The sequence below is a fragment of the Ammodytes marinus genome (genome assembly GCF_949987685.1).
Source record: "Ammodytes marinus genome assembly, chromosome: 5".
Classification (NCBI taxonomy): Eukaryota; Metazoa; Chordata; class Actinopteri; order Uranoscopiformes; family Ammodytidae; genus Ammodytes; species Ammodytes marinus.
This window is the reverse complement of record NC_137234.1, coordinates 17662129-17684154: the sequence shown is the minus strand read 5'-3', so window position 1 is coordinate 17684154 and position 22026 is coordinate 17662129. Positions and strand designations below refer to the sequence as shown.

Here is a 22026-nt window from a genome sequence, read left to right as displayed (position 1 = left end):
TACATGTAGTGTTGCAAAGCCAGACCAAAACTACAACAAGTAGTTTGTTTGTTACACATCATAATACAGTTCATCATATCCATCTCTACAATAATAATAAGGGATCTTTTCTTAGACCTTCTTTATTTAGGCCGATCATATTCGTTATGTGAAGGGAGAAATACTAAACCTCCTTTATTTGGATTTGTAAATTATTCTTGTAAATTATTCTTTATCACTTAAAAGTAGGTGTTCTAGTAAAGTAACAAGAAAGATAAAGATGTGTGGGGAATGGGGATATTAGCTTATATCTCGTTTCTTGTTTTGAAAATGCCCCTCGCTTTTAAAGTGTTTACTCGTCTTTGTGTTGTGTTCTGCTTCTAATCGGTTGTAGCATGTGTGACTCTCCTGCGAATATGTTTCTAATAGGCCTTCAAAATAAAACTAGAAAACGAACTGCATCCGCAACAAGGACGCTACTTCCGACTCGGAGCTGTCCGGCTTCAGTCAGGCATTTTCGTCACTCCCCCGACTGCACTCGGCTACTCTCGTCTACTTTCCAGACGAGCTGAAAGTTAGGTCGAACGAGCCTAATAGTTACCGTGTTTGCGCGTGTGCTCGTGGTGCGCGAGTGCGCGCCCCATCCACGCCCCGCCCTGAGCTCGAGGAGTCCCCGGTCATCCACTTCACCGAGAGCAGATGAAGAAAGGGGAGGGGGAGGAGCCCTGCGTGACGTCACTGTATCCCTCCCACCCAGCTAAAATTTACATTTTCTATGGATCCTCCTGATTCAGTGTACGTGTGTGCGTGTGTGCTGCCACAGCAATTGAATACTTTACAAAAGCAGAGTCGTGCGGACACACCTCGAGCCCAAGAAGTGATCTGGAGACGCACCGATGTGGCCTGAACCACTTTGTCATTTTAATTTTTAAACAACTTGAGTTGGAGAAGTCGCTTTGGAGTCGACTTTGAGGTAGGTGTGTACGTGTGCTTGTGTCTATGTGTGTCTGCAGCTCGTGCGTTTTTCGTGTGGTTGTTTTACGAGCGCACCAACAAAATCAGCACGTTTTAACGGTCTGTCCGCTTCAGTCGGCAAAGGCAGCGGGTTTAGGTTTGAAAACTGGAAACTAACTGGAGAAAGAGAAGACGGAGGAGAGAGAGAATGAGATTGCAAAATACAAACTCTTGTTTCATTGTCCCCTTTTGTTACAGCGCATGACTGCAGTCGACGGGACAGTGAAGAACAGACACTTTGGGGTTGTTGTACAGCATGTACATTTACTTTAGTGCAGAACGATTTATTTGACACTTTGTAGGCTACTTTGGGAGAATAATAGCAGAAGGAAGGAAAACTACTGCGTTTATTATTCCTAGTGTTTCAGGTATTCAGAGAAGATGTGGTGGGGCCCACTCATGGTATTGCTGTTGCCTGTAAACAACTCGTATAAAATATATATAACAAAGACAAAACTATACATTTATTCCAAATTAGCTGTTTCTTAAAGGCATTTACATAATTGACTTGCTATGTTTTCCTTATTTGTCACCCTAGCTTGCACATAGTAGCCTAATGTGATAGTTATTATTGACAAGAGGCTCATTGGTGAAACAAAAGGCATGGAGAGTATATGTTATGGATGAGCTGCTGTATCTGAATTCATCATGAGTGAGTAATAGCACATGAATGGCTGCTGCCTCCTGTGTCAGAGCACATGGCCTCAGTCAGAGCTGACACATTGGCCTGTGCTGTCAAGGCACACAGGCCAACTGTCATCTGAAGAGGTGTTTGTGTGTCTTATTTTTATTTTAATTTTTTTTTCTCACAGTAACAGGTCTGCAAGTCTCAAAACCTATGCAGTTTCTTATCCATTGTTGCTTAAACTGCGTCGACAAGTCTCCCAGAGTTGATGTGAAACTTTTTAACGAGAGCATTAGCAAACCATAGGGTTGAGTGGGTGTGTTTGGCGGACGACTAGCAGCATGGCAAATCCAAGTTAGCAGCTTTTAGATGTGGAGTAGTTCAACTCTGGGCCATTGCATGTGTTCTAGTGATGGTGTGAATGAGTAGCTTATGTTGTACTGTCTATGCAGGGCTTTCATTGAACTTTTGTGTGTGTGTGTGTGTGTGTGTGTGTGTGTGTGTGTGTGTGTGTGTGTGTGTGTGTGTGTGTGTGTGTGTGTGTGTGTGTGTGTGTGTGTGTGTGTGTGTGTGTGTGTGTGTGTGTGAGCAGGGGGGAGTGTCCTTCACATGTGTTACTCATTTCAAGGGGAGTTTTACATCTGTTTTCTGATCTTTGAACTCACTAGCCTCCCCTCTCTCTCTCCTGTCTCTCTTACCCGGTCTCTCCTGCTGTCTTCTGTTTCCCGTAAGGGCTGATGCTGTCACTGTGTGTGTGTGGTGGGTGTTACAACTAAAATCCTCTCTGCTCCATTATTACTGCACTCCAAGGAATTTAAATATGTGAATGAAATGGGTTTCCATTCTATAATGGCACGTGTCCATTAGTGGTTCTGGTGCGTTTCCAAGGCGTATCATTATAAAATCTAGAGTCCATGTCAGAGACTCAACCTGACCTCAAGAGAAAAAATAAAAGTTAAGGTATTTGGGTCAGGAATTGGTAGTGTGAGTCCAAGAGGGGTAACTAACGACCACATGTGTGTGTTGACAGTATTATCTCCCACAGTCCTGCTGCTCCGTCTGTGGGCACACAATCTTCATTACTCAGCAGAACGCACTGATCCTTAAAGCCACACACAGCACGAGACACAGTGTTACTCTGTGTGTGTGTGTGTGTTTCTGTTTCATGATTAGGCTCCGTTCCCTCACAGACATTTTATTCACTGGAGGTGAAAGACTACCTTGTATCAAATGTTTTCAAGTCTTTTTTCCCCTGTAACAAGCCTTATAAACAAAGTGTGAGGTTTCAGTGGCTCTCTGCACTGAGAACGGAGCAAACAAGTCTCCACTCTGTCCTGCCAACATGGGAGACATTGATTTGTGCACTGTTTTGTTCCATTTTCTATGATCTAATATTGTGAGCCTGGGACTGGGCTGGGTAATGTTTTTAATTTTATAAACTTGTCAAAACATTCCCTTTTTCAATACCTTATTTGGATGAATAACGTGGTTTCTGCTGAACCATTTATTTTCCTAATTTAACAAAACAAGCCAAACTTATCTAATACAGCATTGCTCAATGTTGTCTTAACTCAAACATACAAGTCAGGCCAAAGTACACTTTATGAAATAGAACAGTGACCTTCTTGCGGAAAAGAGCTATGGATGGCTGATCAGAGTCTGCGTGATTTACTTCAAGACTGTTTCCTAAAAGCAAACCTTAAATATCTGAGAAAGCGTTTGATGCAAACTATATTTTTTTGTTAACTTCATACTTCAAGCACATTCCATGTGGTGCGACAGACCTGTGTGAGCATGGATGTTGTGCAAACACAAGTGATGCAATCACAGCATCCCACAACAGGACAAAGGATCTGTTTACACTGCGCCACAGTTTTGTTGCCATGGTTTTAGATTATGATGTCATGGTTCGGGTATTAAGTTTCCTGATATGAGCTGGTGTGGGATGGATGGTGGAGAGGAGTGTGTTCATGTTTCTGTCTCATTGGTTTGTGTGTGTCTGAAAATCCAACTGAAAGTCAGACATGCAGAGGCTTGACTTACTTTGTTTGAGTAGGTTCAGGACTTGATGTTGATTTACTCAAAAATGATAGATGAGAACAAATGCGTAAAGACTTAAAACAAACACACACACACCTACAGAAACTCTGCTTCTCAAGGAATCACATTGATTTTCCTGCTGTTATGCTGTAGCTTCAATCTCAATAAACCGCCATTACTGTGCTGACCACTTTGTGTAGTCTTGAAAGAATGGATGAGACACACAGGCATGGACGCACACAGACTCTAAATGCTTTCCTCCTTGCGGCTTGTTAGGTTGAACTATAGAGAGATTCGGAAGCTGCATGAATTGGATTAAGCCCTTCGTAAGTCTGCATCAAGATATATGATCCTGTTTTATTACAAACGCAAACGGGAACACACGCCAACATAAGAACAGACCCATTTCTCTCTGCTCCAGCCTGAAGCAAGCCGGACCTTCAGAATGTAATACCCGTATAGGCTTCGGAAAGTTTCATCAGACAATGAAACCACATGATTGCCTACTGTCCTCACTAAAAATATGCTTGTACATAACTGTATTTTGTGTCATGTCAAGCATAAAGCATGGAATCAGAGAGAACAAAGGCTCTTCATGTGGCCTGTTTTTTGAAAACATGGTTACCTCGTGTGTGTGTGTGTGTGTGTGTGTGTGTGTGTGTGTGTGTGTGTGTGTGTGTGTGTGTGTGTGTGTGTGTGTGTGTGTGTGTGTGTGTGTGTGTGTGTGTGTGTGTGTGTGTGTGTGTGTGTGTGTGTGTGTGTGTGTGTGTGTGTGTGTGTGTGTGTGTGTGTGTGTGTGTGTGTGTGTGTGTGTGTGTGTGTGTGTGTGTGTGTGTGTGTGTGTGTGTGTGTGTGTGTGTGTGTGTGTGTGTGTGTGTGTGTGTGTGTGTGTGTGTGTGTGTGTGTGTTTGAGTGTGTGCGACCAGCTTGAACCCCTGTCTGTCTGACTGTCTGACTGTAGATTATCCGGTTGCCCAAGGTAACAGTTGTTTTTGTGGGGTTTCTACACTAGCGTGTAAACAAAGGAGAACCTCCCAAATCCTCCCCAGTCTGCTCCCCGGCCAATGAGAGTTGAGCTCCCGTCTGGGCTCAGCCAGTAGATGGCGAGCAGGGGCGTGACTAAACTCCAAAAGAGAAAAACAGCAGTAAAGCACAAAGCTTTGAATCTGGAACTGGAACAGACAGCAGAGCCGTAACAAAGACTCCTTCCTTTATGACTGAAGGACACTTCACACTGCCGAGCCAGACATAATTGCTATGGCTTTATTTTCCACTTTATGGCTTATTACACCACTAAAAAGAGACGGCTCTTGGAACTGCATTTAAAGGGCTGACGTGTGTGAGGAATGTGCAGTATACTATGGACACATGTTTACATCTCTGTGAGGAGGAGCCACTTGAGAAACGCATGTGCTCCGACTGTAATTTGTCTTGTGGGGCTGGAGTCAGTGCATGTGTTGTGCATCTGTTTCTGTCCACTTGTTCTCCTCAGGCATATACATATACATTCAGGACCATGTGTCTGTGTCAGCTGTGAGAGGGTATAGACCAGCCTTTTGTATTTGACTGACAGGTGTGACCCCAAACTGTACCCCCTCACCAATTATTCAGAACATGTGTTCAGAATACAGCGCGAGTAAGCACTTTGATTTTACCCATTTAAAGTAAAGGAAAAGCGCTGTTTCTGTAGCTCAGAGAAGTGTGTGTGTGTGTGTGTGTGTGTGTGTGTGTGTGTCCGACTCGTATGCTGTTGTGTTACCCAAAGCAATAATCACTTTGCAGGTTCATCACATTCCTACAGTGTGACTCAACGTGGTGTCTGTGCCTTTTCAATCCATCCCATTCATTCTGTAATCTGCCTCAGCCTGGGGCTCAAAACGTTTGCGACAGCACTGCACATGATCTACCGCGTGTCAAATACAGGCTGTCAATACAGGCATGGTTAAAAGTCAAAGGAAGAATGTTCAGTTTGTGTTCATCATGTTAACAGTGAAAAGTATCCAAACACATTGGGGCTTGTCAACTGATCTGAGTACTACTCGCTTATATTGCAATCAACTCTTAAAAGCCATATATTGAAGCAATTAAACCTGCGTTGGAATCAGACGAGATCAAATGCAGCCACTGTGGTGATCCAAGAGACATGAAGAGGGCATGGGAAGCCGCATAGTTATAGATTTGAAGGAACAATATTTTCCAAATTTATATTTTCAAGCCAGTTACACATCACTATTAGAAACCGAGTCCAGTTGGTTTATAATCACAACCAAAGGGATGAATTTGCTTCTTATTTTTCACTTTTTAAAATGAAAGCTTACTTGTCCAGAATATAGCCATGAGAAGTACAAGTTGTTAAGGTTCCTCTAATTCTGCTGGTCATCCAAACTGATAATATACAACAAAGGTGTTTGTGTGATGGGACAATTCAAACTTCAGTTTTTCACATCCTCAACTTAAGTTTCTAATTAATGTCCTCCTGAGCCCTGCAGAGCTTAAGACAAAGAAAACCTTTTTTAAGTAAGCATCGTGTAACCAGAAACGAGGGAAACTAAATTCAAAGGAGAGAGTTGCAGTAGTTCGGATGTTTTTGTATGAACTCCTGGCAGTAATGAGATTGGGTGTTTTCTTTTCATCATGTGTAGAGCCGCCTAGTACTCCCCTAATGACATAAGGGTTTGAGAAATTATACACAGACACACAAACACAGCGTAGCTAACGCCTAACAGCCCCCTGCCTCCCACATGATGCACTTTGTGTTGTGTTATGCTATCCTTTCATGGTGTGGCTGATGTTTGTGCATTGGCTCGCTTCTGTGCTTTATGAACCCCTAAAACACTACTCACCAATTTTAAAATCCCATACCCCCCACTCCCCCCAGCGTCTCCCCAGTGACATGATAGTACTTTGGGAGCAGGGCTGGGTGCTTTAAGAGGTCAGTACATGATGACTGATGAGGCCCCCCCAAATTCCCCCAGCTCCTCTTGTTCTCCTCTGTTCCAGACTCACACTGTGAGGCAGGAAATACAAAACAGATCTCTACCCCTGAACTTCAGAGCTTGACTAAAGATCACATCACATCTTCATGCATCACTCACTCTATCTACTGTAGAGCCTTAGTAAATGTATTTCTGTGCCATTTACTCAATTGCAGTGACAAGAATTTAACTTTGAGTTTGCTTAGGGTACAGAAACACGTTCATGGTGTGTTTGTATGTAAGTGCTAATACAACACAGAGTGCCATTTGTACTGGGACATTATTTTGCCTAGACATGCTTTAATAGCACTAGTATGAAAACAAATACCGGGACTGTGAGTATGATACTTTTCTTTCTTTTTCTGTGATTCAGACTTTTGTAGGTGTGAGTGAGAGGAGGCCTTACTATTATTTGAGTGATTCTCTACTGCGCATGTACGTACGTAGCCACTCTCTACCCGCCATGATTTAGGTGATCGTAACGGGGGAGCTTGTAAATGAGCACGTAGGATCCGGGAAATGAGCTCATTGTCACTACTCGGGCCCCCCATTTCTCTACTTCTCCTTCACTTTTTCTGTCACTTTCTCTCTCACACACACATGCGCACAAAAACATCCAAACAACCCTGCTCTCCTTCCCCCACTGCTGTGTGTGAAAAGCTCATCTATTTGGGTTTTAATTAGGGCCTCCTTTAGTTATGGCTTGATTGGCCGCTTCCAGAACAGAAAGACTATGGAGACATTAAGATCTGTCCAGCTAGTAGCACACAGTGAGGGGGAAAGGGTGGGTGTGCGTGAGAAAGAGAAGAGAGACAGAACGGGGTGTGGGGTTTGCTTTAGGGGTATTAATGACGCAATTTCCCCTGAGGGGGGGACCTCCCATCTGTGAGTGGAAGAGACAGGATCTGGCCCAAAAAAAGGAAGAAAAATAAGCGAGATTGAACAAGATGAACTATTTAGGGCAAGAGGGACATGTCAGAACAAGAGCGGATATATACTGTGACAGTTTCAAAGCTGGTTTTTTTCACATATGTATGCATTTTAGGGCTGGCCCGAATACCATTTTACAGGCTTCGAATACTCGTTGGATTTTTCGAGCGAGTATTCGAATACTCGTTCTAAAAAAACATCAAACCAACATTGATAATGCCAATGTACTCACTGAAACCCAGTGTGTGAGCCAAGACAGCAAGCTGCGTAGTTTGTTGATGCTTTAATAACTTTCGAACGGTAATAAAGTCGGAGTTCCTTACTTTTTCCCCGTGGAAGCGAACAGCTGTTGTTCCGTTCCAAATCAGCTGTCCTCTGCGCCATCATAACCCGTACAGGAGCTTATCAATTCATCCAGGAACGTGCATCTTTTCGGCCATTTATAAATCCATACAAAGATCCAATATTGATAGTCTTTTGTGTCCATATTATATCCATTATTAACTGCCTATTCCTATGATGCAAGCAAGTCACCGTTGATGATGGGCAATAGCAGCGCTGAATGTAAACAAACAGCTGAGCTAAGCTAACGTTAGCATTACCTTTCCTTCCGAAATCACGCTAATGGTGTGGTATAGAGTTATTAGGAACACAATCTATTCTTCCTCCATCTCTCTCTCCCTCCTGCGCTTGGTGCCGCTTTTAGTTTGCCTCACTCTGGTAACATCACATAGCCTACTACAGCTGATATCACCGGTTGCGCTTTGAAAGGTCAGCGGCCAACTAGGTCAAAGTTCAAATAATTTGATAATATATTTTAAATGCCTAATTTGTATTTTACAATTGTTTTATAACTTGTATATCCAAATATTATTTGCTTCAAAATATACTGCAGTTTAAGCTACCTTTGCAAAAGAAAATGTAAAAATATGTTAAAAAAAAAAATATATATAACAAATACTGAATTGAGCTCCGAATACTAATTTAACAAACGAATACTCGGATATTCGAATAATATCTTTTAGCTTCTTTTGGTGTTTCAGCTAATATCATATGGACAGGAGCATGGGTTGCCCATTTGGTTACATGAGTATAGTTCTGCATGAATTCTGTTCGATAAGCTTCTTATCAACCAATGAGTAAAAAAAAAAAGATTGGCTTTTGGCTCCGCTCTTTCAACAGTCAAATCCTTTTTGCGTTAGATGTGCCCATGCATGATCTGCAGCATGTTTCGAACAGGGTGCGAATGTGCAGATTGAATTCTATAATTTTCTTTTTACATAATAGATGCCCCCTGTGAACCTTTGTGCAGGATACCGTGTAAAAACCAGCTGTGGCTCGGTTGTGATGACATGGGTGTGGTCAGCCATGTGTTCACACAACCAATGGCAGTTGACGGCCAAACCCCACCCTGTCCCTGTGTGCAGAGGGCTGCATGATGGTGTGCTCTGTTTGCGCCTGCATCCTGGAGCAGGACAGGGGGGTCAGACGGTGAAGCAGGACACCAGCTGCTCTCCTCCTCGCCTTCATTTTCTCTGTCTGTAGAGGTTGCAGCAGGATGGAGGCCCACGTTTGACTCTTGATAGAGCTAAACCATGTCATTTGTCTATGTTTGTAATGTATTTATTTTTCCTGCAGTCCGTCCGTCTGATGATGATCCCCACATGAGGTTATCTACCGCTTCCTTTCTTTTCTTCCCCGCTGTCAGAAACAATCCACTTTTTGTAATTGTTTGTCTTTGCTGTAGTATTCACATTATTGCTTGTCTGCTTCCTGGCAGTGAGGCAAAAGAGAGCACTGATAATGGCCAATTTAGGTTCTCCTCCCCAGCCCTCATTACTCTCTGTGCCCATCTGTGCTCGTCATCTTTGTTGGTTAAGATGATTTAAATGCACATATTTCTCTCTTATAATACACATAGGCCTATAATTATTTACAGTATGTGCATACAAGCGCTGCGTGAAAGAGGTTTGAAACCTACATTAGGGCCTAACCGAGTTTTACTGCACCAGAAACAAGCTGTGATACCAACCAACAATGGCATATCACGTTTTAGTTAGATACGTTGTAGTCAACTTTGCATCTGGCTTGCACGGAAAGGTTGTCTCAAAATGTCTGCTTAAAGCTCCACTATGTTTAGCAGCTATGCACTTGTGTGAGGTGAACAGTGGCTTCATCTGAGCTTTTATTCTGAAAAGAGGTACCCTCTGTGAAAACACCACTTGAGAGCAGTGAGTGGGAGGCCAAACAGTGAAGTTGGGGGCCTGGAAAACAACAACAACAATGAGCTGAAAGAAGCTATTAAGCTATGTCAAGCTGAAGTGAACTGCAGTCCCGGGTTAATTCTGTGTAAATGCATTGTCTCGAGCAACACCTTGTACAGAACATATAGTCATTTGATGGATTTTTTACCCCAGCGTGAGTTGGCAGCTGTTCTGTCCTGCTCCCTAATGCCGAGTCACTAAATGAAGGGTGAGTGACGCCTGGTCTCCATGGCAACTTCGAAAAGATGACAGTCAATTCAGAAATTGAGAAATGAGTCCGTATTATGAATGCAAGTCTTTGTGAGTGTTAGCTCATGGAGCAGAGCTGGCCCCAGTGATGCAATCACTTGGCACAGTGCAGGCACTCTCTCCTTCCAAGATAAGTCATTCTATCAACTCTAATGCAATCTGCCACTGTGAGGTACACGCACACACACACTAGTGCAAAAATGCTTTTCAAACATATTCCATTACCTCTTGTTTAGGTAGCTACGGATGCTATTGACTTTATACCACGAAAGTGGTAACATGTTGTTTGGTAATTACCCTGCAGCTGGCTGATTAAAAAATTTGACATTTAACAGTATCTGAGATCACTGTCATACACAGGACTTGGGGATGACAGGGAGTGCTCAGTGCTGAAGAATGAAGTAAACGGAGGAGAGCTGTCTTTGGCCAACTCGCTTTTTCTCCCATCCTAGACTCTACAATGACCCAGTTTCTCTTCTTTCTTTCCATTGTTTTCACCAACTTTCTGAATTGTTTTCCCCTGAATGATTGGACATTTTTAAAATGCTGTGCACCTTCTTGAAGATTCAAGTTTTCACAAGGATCATTATTTGTGTGTGTGTGTGTGTGTGTGTGTGTGTGTGTGTGTGTGTGTGTGTGTGTGTGTGTGTGTGTGTGTGTGTGTGTGTGTGTGTGTGTGTGTGTGTGTGTGTGTGTGTGTGTGTGTGTGTGTGTGTGTGTGTGTGTGTGTGTGTGTGTGTGTGTGTGTGTGTGTGTGTGTGTGTGTGTGTGTGTGTGTGTGTGTGTGTGTGTGTGTTGTTCTTCCCTGTTTTCTTTGTTTATTGGTTGTGGAAACACCCCCTCAGAGCAAACGGGTTTAATGGGATTCCTGGAGTAGCAGAAATGTTGTCCCGAAAAATGTGTTATCCACTCACTGACGTGCTTGTGAAGGAGGTTTTGCTTCCATATTACACGTTTTGTTATATAGTTGTGTTGCAGATATTAACAAACAAAACTGTATGTGTTAAAGAAATGCTTGTTGTATTGTAGAAAGCCACACATAGTAGGCTACCACCTGTAAAAGAACATATCTTCGAAGGGACAACTATAAATGCAGGACTCTGACGGACTGAGACTGGAACATGTTAACTTCATCTCATTTACGATGGGCGCCGCTTTTTAAGTCAAACCAGAGGGGATGCTCGCTAACTTTAACATGCAAAACTACCCTTGATGAGGTAGACTTTGAGCAGGGCTTCAATTTTAGGGGTTTGCAGGCTGCTTTTGAACTCCCTAGGTCACTTCCCTCTCCCTTCGGGCACAGAGGAAGTAGGAGCAGATGTGTTAAGCTAACGGACACTTTGACAACACTGCCAGCCTTCAGCTTCCTCTACCCCCTACTGCCGACATTCACAAAAGCCACCTTTGATGTTTTGCGGCACGTGTGTGCTCAGACGCAGCCTCTGAACACAGCCACAAAGCTGCTCTGCCATCTCCCATGTACAAACTCGGTCACTGTGTCACAGCTTTATCACAAAACACAACAACAATTTTCAGTAACAGTATTGTTTCTGATGATGGTGTCCTTAAATGAACCAGTAAAAAGCTCTTAATTTTAAGCAACAGATTCATGAATATTTTCTTTTCCATAATAGACTCTAAACTTGTATTGAGATGATAATTTTATGAATGTATTGCTCACATATATTTTACAATTTCTGTCAGCCACATACATTAGTAAATCCATTTTTTAAGAAGGTTACTAATCTGAGATTAAAAGAGATTATCTGACACTATCTATGACTATAGATAACAACTGGAAAGCAGTGTTTTCATGTCAACATTTTCCACGACATCCATCAAGCGTATTTTTCTCTCCCTTTGTTCTGCAGCGTGCAGAGCTGACACAAACCATGTTTATATTTGGCTTCTTTGTTATGTAACTAACATGGTTAGATTCAGGGATGCAAGAATATCGACCCCTAGTGGCGGCAGTATGTTATTACACTGAGGATCTGAGCGCATGTTTTGGTTCTGAGGACACACTCCCCCGCATGTGTCTAGCACGTGCTGCACCAGAATGCAGCTTCAGTGCAGCCGATACATGTGATTGGCCCTGCTTAAGATCCAAAACACTCTTTGTTTTTAGTCTGTTTCAGGCCTTATCAGTCGCTCACAGGCATTTTGAGAACACGTTCGTGTGAAAATCGAAGACCTCATTCCTCAGACTGTGGGAGAAAAAATGCACATGCATTAGTTATCTAATGTTGAAGTAAACAGGCTCAGCTATTTTTGCTATTCAAATAAAATAAATACATTTTTGCTCACTATTTCTGCATGTTACAATTTTAGGATCAATGTCTTGTTGCCAGTTATGAATCTATATAGGACTAATTCTTAGACCACATATATATATATATATATATATGTTTCTTGGATATTTTTGCTATAAACTGTCCTTTGCCTAGATATGTACATGGAGTGCTTATGGAAGGGAGTAGGTGAGGGAGGAGCAGAGAGAGAGAAAAAGAGAGAGAGAGATGGTGTGTGTGTGTGTGGGTGGGGGGTGTCAGCGTAGCTATAAAACAGACTGAACTCCACCAGCTCATTACAGACGGCTGTATAGAACAGAGCACCTCTTCTTTGCGAGGCTCTGCCTTAAACTGATTAACAGGACGGCAAGTTTTTTTTTCCTGGAAAAGCAGAGATGGCGATGATATTCAGATACCCTGTCTTTCCTCGTCTGCAGGGTGAGTTAAGCAAAGATTGAATGAGCTGTTTGAGCTTTACATGAGTTAAATATGTTTCAAAGGGTGAGGTATTCTTATTTCAGTTGTTTGGATTGTAAATTGTATCACTTGATGTGTTGTGTTCAAAAAAGTCCCAATCATTCACTGTTGTGAACGGAGCATGTGAGCCAGCATGTGATGGAAGAACATTTTCATTGAGCAGAGCTGAATGGGGAACAGTGGCACTTGCTTGCTATATAAGTTGTTTATCATTGTGTTATTGTTTGTACCCTGCGAATAACATGAGGCATTGGTCAAACTTTTGCTGCACCGATATTTCTCAGCCTTTTAGAATAGCCTGAGAGTTATTCTAATGGCACATTTTCATTCAAATTCTTTTAAATGGATGAACCAAAAAATACTGTATACAAACTTATGATCATGTATGGGAATCACAAATCAATAGCTTGAACCTTTGGGTTACTAATATGTTAGCAACTTTTTGAATATTTGCAGAACTTTGTGCCTGAAAGATATTTAATGTACTGTCCTGATTCATCTACTCATCCGATATGTCCTCTGACAGCTGTATGAAATGTTCCTTTTCGCACGGTCTGGAACGATTATATAATTCCATCCCTGATTCTCTCCATCACTCTAGAGACCATTCAAAAACTCTGGTCTCATGCCACAGGATCAGCCAGATGCTCATGTCACAATTTGAAAGGAGTGTAATTTTAGAGAAATAATAAGTCCCCGAAATGTGTTTGACTGAGCAACACAGATTGAAATGTCTCTCGGACCCACATAGTGATGTCCTTTTTCATTTGTTTTCTGTTGATTTAGATCCCTGTGAGCCTGGTTTATCGCTGTCGCCGGGGAGGAGTGTCATGGCGGAGCCCGACTACCTGGACGGAGACTGTGATGAGCTCATCAAGCCCAAGAAGCTGATCAACCCCGTCAAGAGCTCCCGTAACCACCAGGACCTGCACCGAGAGCTGCTCATGAACCAGAAGAGGTCAGGACCCAGAAATGAATACACATTTCAATATGTTTATCACTTCTGTTTATTTCTTATGCACACATGGTGATTTTCTAGTTATTTTTACATTTAAAATTTAACAATTAGCTGCCTGTTTCTGTTAAATAATCTGCTTCATCATGGTTTATGGCACATAAACAAACCCAGATCAGTGGCTTACAAAGATGGATACATTTCAAACCTGTTATTGAGACAATAATAATAGGGCTAGTCAGAGCTGGCCCAAGCCTTCAGGGGGCCCTAAGCGAAATGATTGGGGGCCCCTCTCCAATGTTAGCGCTGCTGAAACTATAGATCTTTGTTAAATATCATTCACACACCCAGTGTTTTTCGCTAGTGCCTCCACTGTGCAGCTGTGCGAAAATATTATACAGCCAAGATTCAGACCCTCCTAGAGGTGTCCGGGGGTACGCTCCCCCGGGAGATTTTTTTAACCTTTTTAAAGTGAAATGCATGAATCTGGTGCACTTTGAGAGGAAAATTAAGAGGCTAAATCTGAGAAATGTTTTGTGACCAAATAATTTGGAGACACTGGGTCAGATGAATTAGAAGCTATTGAAGGACACATGGATTTTCCATAAAAATATTAATATGAAAATAAAATATTATGGAGGGTCCTCTGGGTTGGGCTTGGAGCTCTTTTTCTTTTACGGCACATATTTCTCTGTAATATAATGAATGCATTTAAATGCAGTGAGAGGAACGAAGCAGAAGAACTCTGTTGTCCAGCTACTGTATCTTTTTTTCCACAGACGAGGCTGAAATAGGCTATAGACTATACACAGCGCATGGGCAACTGAGGGCAGCCCCATTTCCAATTGTTTTTAAATAAACTCAATACACACTGTGCATGGATGTGAACGTGGCATGATCAGATAATTTTGGGTTACCTCCCAGATGAACTGATTACATTTTTAGGCTATTAATTATCTAGACCGAAACATTTTATTCCTTTTTTTGTATGATAACTCACATTTGCATAATATGATGTTAATGTCAAACACACAAACAAATTTATTTTCATTTTTATTTTATTTGAGGGGGCCCCCCTGGCGGTCGGGGCCCCTAAGCGACCGCTTAGTTCGCTTATGCCTCGGGCCGGCTCTGGGGCTAGTGATGATTCTTCACGTGAAGCTCACAACTGGACAGATAATTGTTTATTTGTTTGTTTATTGGTTTTTAAAACTTTGTTAATGTCCAACAGTTCAACAAGATCATCTCCGTGTTTGTTTATAACAACAATATCAGGTTTGCCCCTATCCAAACAGGTTAGACAGGGTAAAACAGTTCAGTGTCTAAGTCCCAGCTAATTCAGTTAAACCTCTTCTCATGGAGGATGATTTAATACAGTAACCCTACCACTTTCTTGTAATTGGTTAGATAGTATCCATGCAGACTGTACTGACGCGTCTGCAGTGTGTCACTTTAGTTGACTTCACTGCTTCCGCCGACTTCAGGCAGCAGTATTATGTAAAGCTCACAATATAAAACTTTCATAGATGCTATTATATAAATCCCCAAGTGCATTAGTGTGTCAAAAATTGGTTGTCACACGTAAAGGTCATGTAAAGGTCACACGGATATACAGAGCAGGCTAAACCTGGTGTGTCTGCTGTTAATGCTAGATCATCAAACACAGGATGTTATGCAGTTTGCGTGAGCATCGATGCATTAAGGCCAGGACACACCAGTCCGACTCGTTCCGACTACCCAAAAAATGGAGTCGCCGTTTCAGGAAGCTCCAGTCTTCCCGTCGCGGCCAAAAAACACACCGAGACGACTGCTTATTTTCCGTACGCTCTGCGCTTGCGCGGGACGTAATGTCTCCACAACAGCAGGCGGCGCTAATCTGTATTGTGGCCCGAAAAAATACGAAAGCCGGAAATGATGGGACGGCTGTCTAAACCATAAACATAGATAGAAATACGTATTTATATTTATGGACCATAAGAGCACAATTTTTAGCAGAGAGTGTCGAGCATGGTGTCGAGCAGTCAACAAGGGTTGATGCATGTGAGTACTCTCAAAACGAAACGAACAAACGCATTAAAACGATGGCTAGCTGTTGTTAGCTGTTTGTGCTACCCGCCTCACTTCCGGGCTTCACTGATTCGCTAGCCCTCCACCAATCAAATTGCTCCAAATGAAAGACAGTCGGCCGCCGATTGAACATGTCGGCTCAAAACAAGCCCGACGACCTCTACGTCGGCCGACGTCACGGCACACACCAAACAGATTCGTGTCCCGACCCCCTACCGACACTACGACGGCGATTATCTGGCTGGTGTGTCCTGGCCTTTAGTGTACAAATACACAATGTGTACTGGGGTCCGTCAGGATCACCCTTTTTGACACTGAACACATGAATTTGCTCTCAACACAGTGGTGGCAGCTTTGTGCCTGATCTATAAATAGCAATGTAAACACACATGCTGTTGTCAGCTGTTACATCACAGCAGCGATGCTCTGCCTTAATAAACAGGTCAGAATATGAGGGGATGGAGGCAGGGCATTAACGGATGACAGGAAAGAGGCTGGGATGTGTGGGGTAACGTGGTCATGGCATGAATGTCATAAAAACATTAGGAAAAAAATATATATATATTTTATTTACGTTTATATTTCTTCTTTTTGTACATTCCAAATGCTGCAGAATATCCGGGGGTATCAGCAAAAATCTCGTGGGCTTTCATGGGGATGAACTTGTTTTGATTGGGATCTCCATCAGGCACCAAAAGTATAGAAAGCTAGCCTGAATAGTGGATTAGTCATGCTGATGAGAGTGGGGAGGGGGTGGGTGACTGGCTGGCTGGATGCATGGATGGATGGCTGCACGAGGAGAAAAAAAATGTGTTATGTCATCGAGATTATAAAACAATCTATGGCCAGGGGCCTTTCTCTGCCTTTGCTACCTTAGCGGTCCTGTCAAACACACACACACACACACACACACACAGAGCTCACTCTACGAGGAATGTTTGAAATGTAGCCTCTAAGACAGGTGAAGCATTAACTTGAGGAAATAATTGCATAGTTGACGTGTAAGATTTGGAGTGCACTCATAGAACTTATCTTGCATAAGGGGGCTGCTGATTATGTAAACGTTGCCCATTGAACGGAGAGTGCCGTCTGCATCTTTACAGCTGGTATTATGCAGTTCAGTGACCTTGACCCTTTTTCCTCTCTGCTGAAGGTGCGAGAACACTGCCTCTGCCTAGCCTATGCTCCACCTCAGCCCGATAAGTGCTTTCATAAGAAAAGGAAAAATGTGGCTGCAGTAGTGATTTCAGGAAAAAACAGAGGGAGTGCCTTGTTGTAAATGAACTCCCACTCATTCTCTGAACATTCTGGCCTCTGTTATGTGATCTACAAGATTCAATAATGCATTTAATTAAGGCTATGTTGATGCTCAACTGCAGTTTGTTTTTTTTGTTTGAAGAAGTGACGCAGCCTGTGCACAGTCAGGCTTTCATGACAAATTTTAAACTAGTAACCACAAGGGGAGAAAAGTAATCAGGATAATGTTTTTTCAATTGAATTTGCGAAGGTCGTAGAAAGCTCTGCCCTTATACTATTTTTCTTATTTTTGTATGTGTGTCTTTCTGTGGCTCGCTCATCCTTTAAGGGCTTTGCTGTTTATTGGCTCTTCCTGTTACAAGCTGACTTGAACCCATCTCCGTTCCTCTCTCTGTCTTAAGAACCCCTGCCTTTTAGCCTCATCCTCAGCCCCTTACCCATCTCACTTATAATTCGTAGGACTTTGGAGCATAACATAACATTTGGCATTTTTGCTCTTCCTCGCGAGACAAATTGTCACTTTACTGAGATGTCCCTGTCCTCTTGTTGAATTGTGTTACACAGGCCCTGGCAGTTGTGTAACAATCCCTTTGGTTAACCAATGACTTTAACCTTTTTTCTTTCTTTCTGATAGCGAGTCCCAATGCTGGCAACCATGACATGAGCAAATTCGAAATGTGGATCAATCTACGATTAGCTCACAGTCAAAACTTCGCCGAAACAGGACAAGCATGTTTAATCCAGAACATCTAATACAAATCTGCATGTCAAAACTAAAATGAGGTCATGGTCATCATCTGTTACGCAGGAATGTGAACGCTAATCTCCAACTCAGTGGGGCCCTGAAGTGTCATTGGGTGGTCAGTGGTTGTTCATTAAGCTTTTTCCTTGAAGTAACATGATGTTTCACTGATTTGTTTCTGAACAGAGGTCTGGCTCCTCAGAACAAACCTGAGCTCCAGAAGGTTCTGGAGAAGAGAAAGAGGGAGCAAGTTCTCAAGGCCCAGAAGGAGGAGCAGGATGCCCATAAGAAGAGGAGCGACCTGGAGATAGAGCTCGAGAAAAGACAATTGAAACTGGAGCAGGTAAAATGTTTGAAAGAATAAATATAAACAGTCACTTTAGCACATAGATAGATGCACATTGTTACTGTTTGTGATCACAAGGGGAAACAAGCAAAAGTACTTATTAACGGATCAGAAATTATGCAAGTAAAGGCTACCAAATTTTTGGGAATTCTAGTTGACGAAAGATTTAACTGGTCAAATCACATAGACCTGGTTTGCAAAAGGTCCACGAAGATGATGGGCATATTAAGGAAAGTTTGTCCTTAAATTCACCCTTCTGCCCATTTAACTTTATACTATAGCTTTTTGTTTCCTTTCCTGAACTACTGTAATCTGGTCTGGGCAGCTTCATATCCCAACCATCTCAAAAAATTATGTATTATTCAGAAGCAATTTTTAAGATTCATCTCACATTCAAACAGATATGCTCCGTCAGCACCACTTTTTATACATTTTTATATTTTTCCAATTCACAAATTGAATATCTATCTCATATGTTTATTCATTCACAAGTTTATTTACAGAAACCAAGATCTCCCGGAAAGCTTTCAGACTTTGTTTACTTATTCATTTAACGTACATTCACATCGCACTAGACAGAGCAACAATAACAACTTATCTTTACCCTTTTCCCGCACATCACATCATCAATTTAGTATATATTATAGAGGCCCGGCTTTATGGAATGTTTTACCTCCCCTTTTAAGATCCATATCATCCCACTCACTCTTTAAAAAGCAGCTTAAAAAACATCTTATCTTTTTGTGAATCTTCTTATCACCTCCTGTCCTCTCCATTGTTTTTTTCTTTTTCTTTCTAATTTTTTCATTATCTTTGACATGTATTTATCACATTTTTTCCATCTATTTTTGAGTATTTATGTACCTTGTCTCCTTAATTTCTAGAGTTTATTTGTTAGCCTGAATATGATTTCATTGTGATTATTGATAGGGGTGGAACTCTGTACAAGCCCATTGGGCTTCGTTCCCTCCTTGCACCATTAATTGTTAATGTGTGCTAAATAAATAAACTAAACTAAACTACTGTTTGTGATCACAAGGGGAAACAAAGAGGAAAGTTGTTGATGTCTGGTTTTGTAAGAGTTAAAGGTGGAGTAAGTGATTCTGGAGAGTGCTTGTTGCCAACATCACTTTTTGTCAAAGTCGGTGAATATCTCCTTACAACTCACTACCTGCCCGTACTGTGTGCACTCTGAAAACTAATCAAGTGTTATTACACAACCTAGGCTCTGTAAAGGGGCATATTGCTAGCTACGGTGGGCCCCCTAAGTTTACCTACCCTTTGTTAAGCTACCAGTCTACAGAACTAAGGCTGTGTATTAACACCATACATTTTTTCAGCGCACCGTGCACACAGTATGCACATGTAGTGGGTGGTAAGATGGCCTAGAGAAAAGAGGGCCGAACAGTTACCGTGAGCTCGCTCGTTCAATCCCCTGCACCGGACAGGAGGTTGTTATTTGAAACACTAGTGGTGGTGCCCACCATCTACCATTGTGTTCTGTAGCAACCGATTATGTTGACAAAAAGTGTTCAACATAATCGGTTACTCCACCTTTAAATTAAATGCAGCTCATATACGTAGCTATGAACAGATTATCATGTCTGCAATTTTCTAAATCTGAATTCTGAATTTTGCCAATGTATGTGTTCTTGCAGCTGGAGCTGGAGCAACAGAAAAACGAGGAGGAGCAGGAGAACACCCCTGAGTTTGTGAAGATGAAGAGCAACCTGCGCAGGACCAAGCAGGAGACTGACGGGGAGGAACGGACCACCTAAAAACCCAGCAGGGGTGTCTGGGTCTGGCTGATTGTGCGTGTGATTGTGGGAATGGAAGGCGTCAGGAGTGTGTGTGTACAAAAGAGAGAGAGAGAGAGGATGTTTGTTTCGGTGGTGACCTGTCCTTGGTCCGAGACGAACTTCCTGGCTTTCCCGACCCAGCTGTTCCTTCATGCAGTGAGGAGAGAGACTTTACAGACTAAAGCCGCCCCTCTGTCGGCCTGCCACGGACTGCCAGTGCTCACCTCTGCTCCACACAGCGATCCAGCGGCACACAGCACCCCCTGCAGTACGGACCTCATGCAGACATGTTAACATGTTACACGCCTTTCGACGAGGGCGAGCGAGCTTCCACTGAGCTCTGGTGGAGAAGAAACCAAACACACACAGACAAAGACAGACACACACACACACACACACACACACACACACACACACACACAAGTTTTCTTCCCCCTCCGTTTTCGATCCTCATTTCTCTTTTACTGTTATCGGTGTTGTTATCGTTGTTGTTTCTTTTTGTTCTCACCTTCAGAATCAAATAAGGAAAAGTGGACACTGGATGGACTCTTGAAGCTGTGTAATGTAAAAGCCAAACCAATGTGCTTTTGTTATTTATGTTTGTAGCTCTTAGCCCATGGTATAGGGGAGGACACTTTTTAGTCGTTCTGTATTTGATTTTTGTTCTACAGTATAGAGTTTATGAAGCCAGAACAGGACAAAGGGAGTGTATGGTTGTGTGAAACGCTCAAGTTTGCTTTATTTTTTTTATTTTTTTTTATTTCAAACATGCCATTTCCTCAGATAATGCAATTTTGAGCAATAGTAGAACTCCCAGGCATGTGAGTGACCTTTTCTTTATATATTCTGTTGTTTTGTATAAAATAAAAGTGTTACTTAATAAATAATATAAGTTGTTCTTAGGTTGGTCAATAAGTATAACCCTGAGCCCTGTCTGATCAGTCTTTGTGTGCTTTTATGTACATATAGGCCGCCAGTCGTAAAATATATAATTGATTTATTTGGATATCTGCCTGGCTCCTAGAACGACTTACAAGTATTTACAATGGAGCCATAGACAAGCAGACAGATCATTTAATCTTGATTAAAGTAGCCATCTACAAAACAAATAAACAAGTATGTGGCATACACAAATTCCAAAATGGTTACAAAACGTGAGAAACTATAATAAATGTGTATTTTATCATGCACATGTAGAGTATATTTAAATATCACACCATTATATAATGGGTTCAGAAATTTTGGTTTGTGGGTCTCTAAGAGAAAATTGCGATAATCTCATGGAGATAAACTGATTTATTAATCAAACCTTGTGTTCATTTCCACAATCTTTTAAATAAACTTAATTTTAACACGTTTCCTTCTTCTTGATTTTGTGTGCTGCTAGTGTCGATTTGATATCCTAGCCATCTTTATTTTCTGGGTGGAACATCAATTTTGCTCACAACACAGACTATAATGTTCAGATGTCCAGAGCATTTTTTGGAACAGTAAGGCTCCAACTGGTTTTCTGTGATGGATAAACAGAGCCGGTTAATTAAATCTGAGATTCTAGTACAGTTGACACAATAATCCAGCAAAGCAATCAAACATAGGCCTAACAGGCTATAAAATCATGAATAGCACTATCAGTTTGGGCAGTGGGAATTTGAAAAAAATATTTAACAGGATTTGGCTGCTGTATTGCTTTGAAGAGTTGCACACCAAAATCTTGCTCTATCTCCATGAATGAGATTAAGTTCATGTCGAATGTGGAAATTGGACTACTAATATGGGGCTAATAGGTCAAAAAAGAAGAATAATGTCTACTCTTTAAAATAATGTTTTTAAAAGGATATTTCAGTATCATCAGTAATTATATTTGAAGTGGGGTTGTATGGGGTACTCAGGCATAGTTAGTGTATTTTATTTACTGTGCCATGGCATTACCTTATGGAAATAGGGGGTCAGCGGCAGCGCAGTCATTTAGAGTTTGGGAGAGGCCTCTGTAGCAGAAGTCAGCCTAAAGCCTTGCAG

The 22026-nt window shown here is 42.0% G+C and overlaps 1 protein-coding gene across 2 annotated transcripts; it reads left to right on the top strand.

The window, feature by feature from the left end:
* The first annotated feature begins 783 nt into the window (after nt 1–783).
* On the top strand, nt 784–21339 carry fam107b (family with sequence similarity 107 member B). 2 transcript variants are annotated; one of them, XM_080028143.1, is made up of 4 exons: nt 784–952; nt 13631–13802; nt 18052–18208; nt 19870–21339. In XM_080028143.1, the coding sequence occupies exons 2-4, from the start codon at nt 13675–13677 to the stop codon at nt 19987–19989; spliced, it is 405 nt and encodes a 134-aa protein (XP_079884269.1). In that variant the 5' UTR covers nt 784–952; nt 13631–13674; the 3' UTR covers nt 19990–21339. The 2 variants fall into 2 exon arrangements, with proteins under 2 accessions (XP_079884269.1, XP_079884270.1); XM_080028144.1 differs by having other exon boundaries at nt 784–956.
* The last annotated feature ends 687 nt before the right edge of the window (nt 21340–22026 follow it).

What these genes read in the sequence shown, in the direction of transcription:
- fam107b (XM_080028143.1), top strand. Translation starts at nt 13,675, where the DNA reads ATGGCGGAGCCCGACTACCTGGACGGAGACTGTGATGAGCTCATCAAG. An exon ending in CTGCTCATGAACCAGAAGAG is followed by an intron (nt 13,803 to 18,051) that starts GTCAGGACCCAG and finishes GTTTCTGAACAG; the next exon opens with AGGTCTGGCTCCTCAGAACA. An exon ending in GACAATTGAAACTGGAGCAG is followed by an intron (nt 18,209 to 19,869) that starts GTAAAATGTTTG and finishes GTGTTCTTGCAG; the next exon opens with CTGGAGCTGGAGCAACAGAA.